The sequence below is a fragment of the Chrysochloris asiatica genome, unplaced genomic scaffold (genome assembly GCF_000296735.1).
Source record: "Chrysochloris asiatica unplaced genomic scaffold, ChrAsi1.0 scaffold00007, whole genome shotgun sequence".
Taxonomy (NCBI): Eukaryota; Metazoa; Chordata; class Mammalia; order Afrosoricida; family Chrysochloridae; genus Chrysochloris; species Chrysochloris asiatica.
The window spans coordinates 30,917,094-30,923,882 of NW_006408525.1; the positions used below are offsets into that span (position 1 = coordinate 30,917,094).

General features: G+C 44.5%; 1 protein-coding gene across 1 annotated transcript in view; it reads left to right on the forward strand.

Moving 5' to 3' along the window:
- Positions 1–6,460, forward strand: part of HEXIM2 (hexamethylene bis-acetamide inducible 2) — a 57,560-nt gene extending 51,100 nt beyond the window's left edge. Inside the window, exon 4 of the mRNA XM_006833716.1 lies at positions 6,345–6,460. Within this exon, the coding sequence (XP_006833779.1) occupies positions 6,345–6,460 (116 nt within the window). The remainder of the gene's footprint in view (positions 1–6,344) is intronic.
- Positions 6,461–6,789: the final 329 nt, after the last annotated feature.

Below are 6,789 nucleotides of genomic sequence, written 5' to 3' on the forward strand. Positions count from 1 at the left end.
TGCTAATGAGGTCCTAGGGTGGCACAGAGGGTTTGCATTTGGCTACTAACTTGAAAGGTTGAAAGTTTGAACTCACCCAGTGGCACCACAAAAGAAAGACCTGATACTGTCTATTCCACAAATATTATAGGGAGGAAAACAGCAACAGGTTTGCAATTTTGTTTTGTATACTAATGGGAATCCCTGGGTGGTATAAATGGCTAACATGCTCCACTTGGCTGCTGACCAAAACGTTGAATGCTAGAGTTCATCCAGAGGCGACTTGGAAGAACGACATGGTGATCTCCTTCAAAAAAATGAGCCATTGCAAAACCTTACTCAGATACACATGCGGTTGCCATTAGGTGGAGCAACTGATGGTGAGGGATGTGCTAAAGATTTTGTACACAGAATTTTTGATACTTTGTCCAAAAGATTTTCCAATTTCTGTTATGAATTCTTTAATCCATGAATTTATATTTTGACATTTCACATGCATGAACTTACCTTTTAGCTTTTTGTTATCATTTTGATTACTGATTTTTAATGAATTACATTGCTGTCAGAGATGTAGTCTATATAATATTTTTTAATTGCTCAAGGCTGACTTTACGATCCAATAGGTGGCCAATTTTGTCAATGTTTCATGTGTGAGTGAAAGCAAAAGTACGCTCACTGATTGTTGGCTGGAGTGTTCAAATGATTCTATTAGATTGTTCAAATCTATATCCTTCCTGAATCTTTTGTCTGTTTGACAAAGAAATACCAATTCCAGAGGAAGGTGGTGAAATATCCTGTTGTTAGGTGCTGTTGAGTTGATGCTCGTGACCCTGTGTAAAGCACTGCCTATTCCTGTGCCATCCGGTTTAAGCCCATTGTTGCAGCCACAGTGGTAACTCATCTCATTGAGGGTCTTCCTCTTTTCACTGACCCTCTACTTTAACAAGTATGATGTCCTTTTAAGGAGTCTCCTGGCTGTACGTCTTTCAAGACAGATCTCTGCTCTTCTGGTCCACTCAATATTTTTTGCCAACACCACAATTCAGATGCGCCGATTCCTTCTTGGTCTTCATTGTCCCATTTTCATATGTGTACGAGGTGATTAAAAAAACACCATGGCTTGGGCTGGTGGCTCCGTAGTCCTCAAAGATACTTCTTTTCATTTTGAACACTTTAAAGAGGTCTTTTGCAGCTGATTTGCCCAATGCAATACATTGTTTGATTTCTTGACTGCTGCTTCCATGGTCGTTGATTGTGGAGCCAAGTAAAGTAAAATCTTCGACAACCTCCTTTATATTGAGGTATAATTCATACGGAAGGCTGTAGTCTTTGATCTTCATCAGTAAGTATTGTAAGTCCTCTTCACTTTCAGCAAACAAGGCTGTGTCACATGGGGCAATTCTAGTTTGTCTTATATGGTGGCTGATGGGTCAGAATTGGCTCCACAGCAATGGGTTTTTGGTGTTGGTTCCAGAAGGGATTCTCTGAGCATCACGTCCATCTAATTTCTGGAATTGTAAGTCCTAGTGTGGCACTGAAGGCTAAGCACTGGACTGCTGACCATAAAATGAGTGGTTCAAACCCACCAGCTGCTTCTTGGAAACCCTATACAGGGTCACTGTGAGTCAGACCAACTCAAGGGCATTCAACAACAACATCATTTACATATAATTTCACTTAATATTTTAAACAATTCTGTGAAATCCTGCATCTTTTCAGAAGGGAACACTGAGGCTCAGGGAGTTAATGATAGGATTCAGTTCTTAGTCCTCACGTGACGTGGAGTAAGTTACTCAAGAGGACACTCAGCCCTGGGCTAATAAGGCCGGCCCTACAGGGCAGCTTTCTGGATTAGAATGACCCATAGAAAGTGCCTACCACAGCACTTGGAACGTGGTCAGTGCTCAGAAGATGTCAATGACCACTGACCATGTCCACAGGAAGGAATGCGTGTCCTGTTTTCACTGGGAGGCACAGATTGGTCAGGGAAGTTCCCTTCCTGGTACAGACCTAGACCCATCCCGAAAGGTTCTGATTTTGACATATGTCCAAAGTTGGGCACCTAGAGCTCTGGGGTATGACTCATGAAGTGTTCTCTGTCCCAACTACGCAGAGGTGTCATTTGGGGGGACAGTGTAGTGAGGTCCATTTCTCATCTACCTAGGTAGCTTTTGTATTTTAAATTACCTTTTTGATGAGGTAATCAATACATAGGGTTCAAAAATCAAAATGATAATAGGAAAGAATAATGATGAATCCGAAAAGCAACTTACAACATGAATGAATTCAGAGGACATTATGCTAAGTGAAATTATTGTTGGTAAGAGCTTTTGAGTCAGTTTCAAATAGGGTTTCTGAGGAGCGGCTGGTGAGTTTGAACCATCAACTTTGCGGTGGAGTGCTTATCCTACAGTGCCACACCAATTAGTCAATCACAAAAGAACAAATATTGCATGAAACCAATTGTAAAAAGTTAAGAAAATGGTTTCTTGATAAAATGAACATTCTATGATGGTTATCTGGAGTTTGGGCAGAGAGGGAAAATTATTCACAAGCTAGAGAGTAGACACGTGTTAACATGCGTGACAGGGCAGGAAATATACAACAGGAGGAAGGTTGGCAGAGAAAAGATGAAAGTAGCAGGAGATACGGGGAGGAATGCAAGAGTTAAAGTGAATAGAGGTAAATAATGTTAACTGATGGTACATGGGTGGAGAGGATTGCAATCATTGTAATGAAACAAAGTTTATGATTTCTTGAACGTAAAACTGATGATCTGCTCTGTAAACCTTCACTCAGTTCACAATAAAAAGTTTAAAAAAAATGATATAGAAAAAATTCACTGTAAAGTCTTGTACCACCCTACCCTTGTCCATGCTAAGGTTCACCACATTTACTTTTTCTCTATGCAAATTCAAGCCAATATAAACATTTATTCTTATTTCCACCTCCCTTTCTTACAAAAGTTAGCATAGTGTATATGCTGTTCTGCATCATGTTTTTGCTTAAAATATATACTTGAAGATGTTTCCATATCATTACCTGACATCCTTTTTTAATATAGCTGTGTAGTTTTCCATAGTGGGGAAATACCATAGTGTACACAACTTGCATTGTTCAATATAGTAGCCATTAGCCACATGTTGTTAAGTGCCATCGAGTCGGTTCCAATACATAGTGACCCTTGATAGGGTTTACAAGGAGCGGCTGGTGTGCTTGAACTGCCAACCTTGCATTTCAAACGGCTCTGCAGTCTGGCGCATTAACCCACAGCACCACACCAGGACTCCATAAAGCTAGGTAAATCGAAATTATTTTAAATTGAGTAAAATTTAGATTTCACTTCCTCAGTCACATTAGGCACATTTTGTATACTCAAAAGCCACATTGGTTTACTAGCTACCAGACTGGAAAGTGCAGAGAACAAACAATTCCAGTATCACTGAAAGTTCTAAAGGATAGTGTTGAGTTATCCAATCCCTTCTAACTAGACACTTGATTTGTTTCCAGCCTTTAGGCATTTCAGTGATGATGAGGTGCGTCCCTGGCGTGGAGGAGGGCTGTGCTGGGAATTCTGGGTTTTTAATCTCAGAGATCACAGGCTGTGAGGCACCTGCAAGTAGAGGGCTTTGAATTTGGGGCAAAAGCTTGGCCAGAACCCAGAAAGAAAGTGGTCCCAAAGACTACGTCACCTGCTTAACCCTAACGATCTACTCTTTCTTTCCAAAATGCAGTCACGTTTTCTCGCATTTGATATTTAGCTAAGACTTCTTAAGCAATTACATGGTTCAAAGTCCTGCTCTGGGGATACAGGGACAGAAAAGATACAGTCCCTGACTTGGAGAAACCCACAGTCTGAAGGAAGAGACAAATCACTACCTGCTTTTTGACAAGGACTTTCAAAGCCACCTTACTGAAGATCAAAAAGGCTGATAATACACATCAGTGAAGATGTGAAGAAACCGGCAATATCATCCATTGTTGGAGATACAAATTGTTGTGTGTGCAAATCGGTACAAACTTTTTAGAGGACAATTTGGTGAAATCTATTTAAAAAAAATTTTTAAACCTTTGACTCAGCAATGTCACATTTATTAATTTATCTTGCAGCTGTACACATTAAGTGCAAATATATATAATAAGTTATTTCCTGAAGGCAGCATTGATTGTAGTAGCAAAAGGTTGGAAATAAATTTTAACACAACCCTATACTATATTGTAGTTGTTATTAAGTATCATCAAGTCAGTTCCAACTCATAGAGACTCATAGGGTTTCTGAGGCTGTACTCTTTGCGGGTGCAGAAAGCCTCACCTTCTTCCTGCAGAATGGCTGGTGGACTCCAACAACTGACCTTGTGGTTCACAGTCCAGTGCTTATCATACAGAGCCACTGTGATCCCATATACTATATTATTATATATATACTATATATATATTGAAGATAGCAAGGTGCTATTATTATCTCTCTCACACACACACTGCTAAATGATTTGTATATGCCCAAATTATCAGTAGATAACAGATCCAGAAATTTACATGTAAACTCTTAAGAGTGGTTGTCTATGAGGAGGTAAGGAGGACAGACAGAAGACTGGTCATATAGAAAACCATGGTTTTCATTGTACGTGTTTCCGAACCTTTTAAAAATAAGACACCAGCTGAGTATTCACAAGCAAGTAGGTTAAGGGAGTTCCTGGGAAAACTGGGTTATTCACCTTATCTCTGAGTGGCGGCATCAGAGCTAATCCTTCCATCAAAGGTGACAAGGCAATAATCCAGAAATGTCATCCAAACTGTGTGATTATATCTCTTATCACCACGGGAGACTGCGCTCTATCTTAGTTGTCATACCTCCTATGCCCAGCAGGGGGAAGTACAGACCCACAAAAGCATTGGTCCCCAACCTTGCCATAAGGATCCTTTCTAGGATTTCCTTCTCTGTTATCTCCAGGATTGGAAAGATACTTCCTTCCAAGCCGACCAAATTTATTAGGTAACAATTGATTAAACTACGGCCTCCTTCCCACTTTTTCTTTTTCTTTTTTTTTGCAAGCCATAGCTCCTATGGGCATTCAAGAGAGAATTCAAAATGACATCATCTCCCGGTTTAAATTCCTGTCAGTAGCTCTGGACAATCTGAGAATGAGGGTAGAAGGAGGACAAGGCTATCAGGGGACGGGACACTTAAGACCTGTGTGCTGCTCTAGAGAAAACCTGGGGCTCATTCAGTGAGTCCTCAACCAAGTACAACCCCAACCCCTCCAAAAAAACCCACCTATTGCCATTGAATTGATTCCAACTCATAAGGTTTCTGGGATTGTAAATTTTTAGGGAAACACACAGTCTCATCTTTCTGCCAAGGATCATCTGGTGGGTTCAAGCTTCGGCCTTTCAGTTAACAGCCCAAGGCTTATTTCACAGCGCCAACAGGGGCTACTGGGGGTCCCCACAAATTTAATGGGGCTGAGAGGCACAAGTGAAAGAAATGCAGGCTGGGGATTATACCACAGCTCAGAGTTCTAACCCCTCCCCATACTTTCTTGACCTTCTGGTCTAACCTGGAAGGAAGGGTGGGCAGGACAGCAGCTCCGGGGTAGTGTACGAAGAGTCTTGGATTCTGAAGGAGGATAGCCCAGAGACCCGTTATTGGCTGTTATTAGCTGTGTGCTTCTGGGCAAGTCACTTTTCCTCTGAGCTTCAGTGGCCCCGTTTCTAAGAAGCGGAGATCAATTTTTACTTACCCTGGCTATTGTCAGAATGAATGAGACGCCCTAGGATTGCTTTTGTAATTGACGGGCGTTTATTGTTATTCTCCAAGACCAGAGGCCACCTTAGGTCTCTGGAAGGAGGTGGGTTTTTTTTTTTTGTTTTTTTTTTCTCTCCTCTGCCTGCTCAATTCCCAGCCTCTCTGTTGTCTTGAATCCTTCCTTACCCAACCCCTGCGCTTTTCTTTGGTATCGTTAGGTGGTCCCCAGCTTCTCGCAGCCAGTCCCTTTTCATGGGCGCCCCCATACTAAAAATCACTGGGGATGCAGGCGCAGGCGCAGAGTTGGTCGAGGGTGGGACAGGTGGCGGGGTCTACGTTAGTCTGGGTTCGCGACCCCCGCCCTGTTTCGGGGTTCTCATTTGCAGATGGCTTCCACTGGTCCTCGGCTCATCTCTGGGCTAAAAGACGAGGAGAGAAACCAGGGGTGGGGGGGGCCTGTTAGGAGGCTCCAACCTTTTCTGTCGGGAACCCGAGAAGGGGGATGCATGTGTACCAATTCCGAATCACCATAGGTCATCCAGCAGCGCTTGCTGTTGCTAAGAATCTTTAATTCGGAGGTTTGCCCTCTCGGGCCTCCCCGCCGTGACCCCTTCCCCAGACCTGCCAGTGTTCCGGCTGGAGCCGGCGGGAGATGTAGTTCTAGGACCCGGAGGCGCCTCTGAGCCGGCCGCCGCCTCTGGCCTCGTCTTCGTCGCCTACCGCTCCGGCAGGTGAAGCGGCGCCGGCAGCCCCCTCTGCGACGGCAGGTGACCCGGCCAGCCGCCCCTCCCGCCACACCATGGCTGTTGGGGACCCTCGGCTAACCGGCGCCCGCCCCCTCCCTCCAGCCCGCCCCCCTGGGGCTGGGTGCGCAGCGGCGGTGGCGGCGGCGAAATGCGGTCTGCGCGCACGGGGAGCGGCAGCAGAAGTTCGAAAATCGCCGAGGGGGAAGCCAGCGCCGCAGCTTCCTGCCCCCGGCCCAGCCCTCGGGCCCCGGCGGCCTGCAGCCTGACTTCCTCCCCGCGCCCTGCAGCTCACCGCCCGGCGTCCTCGAACCGGGCCGC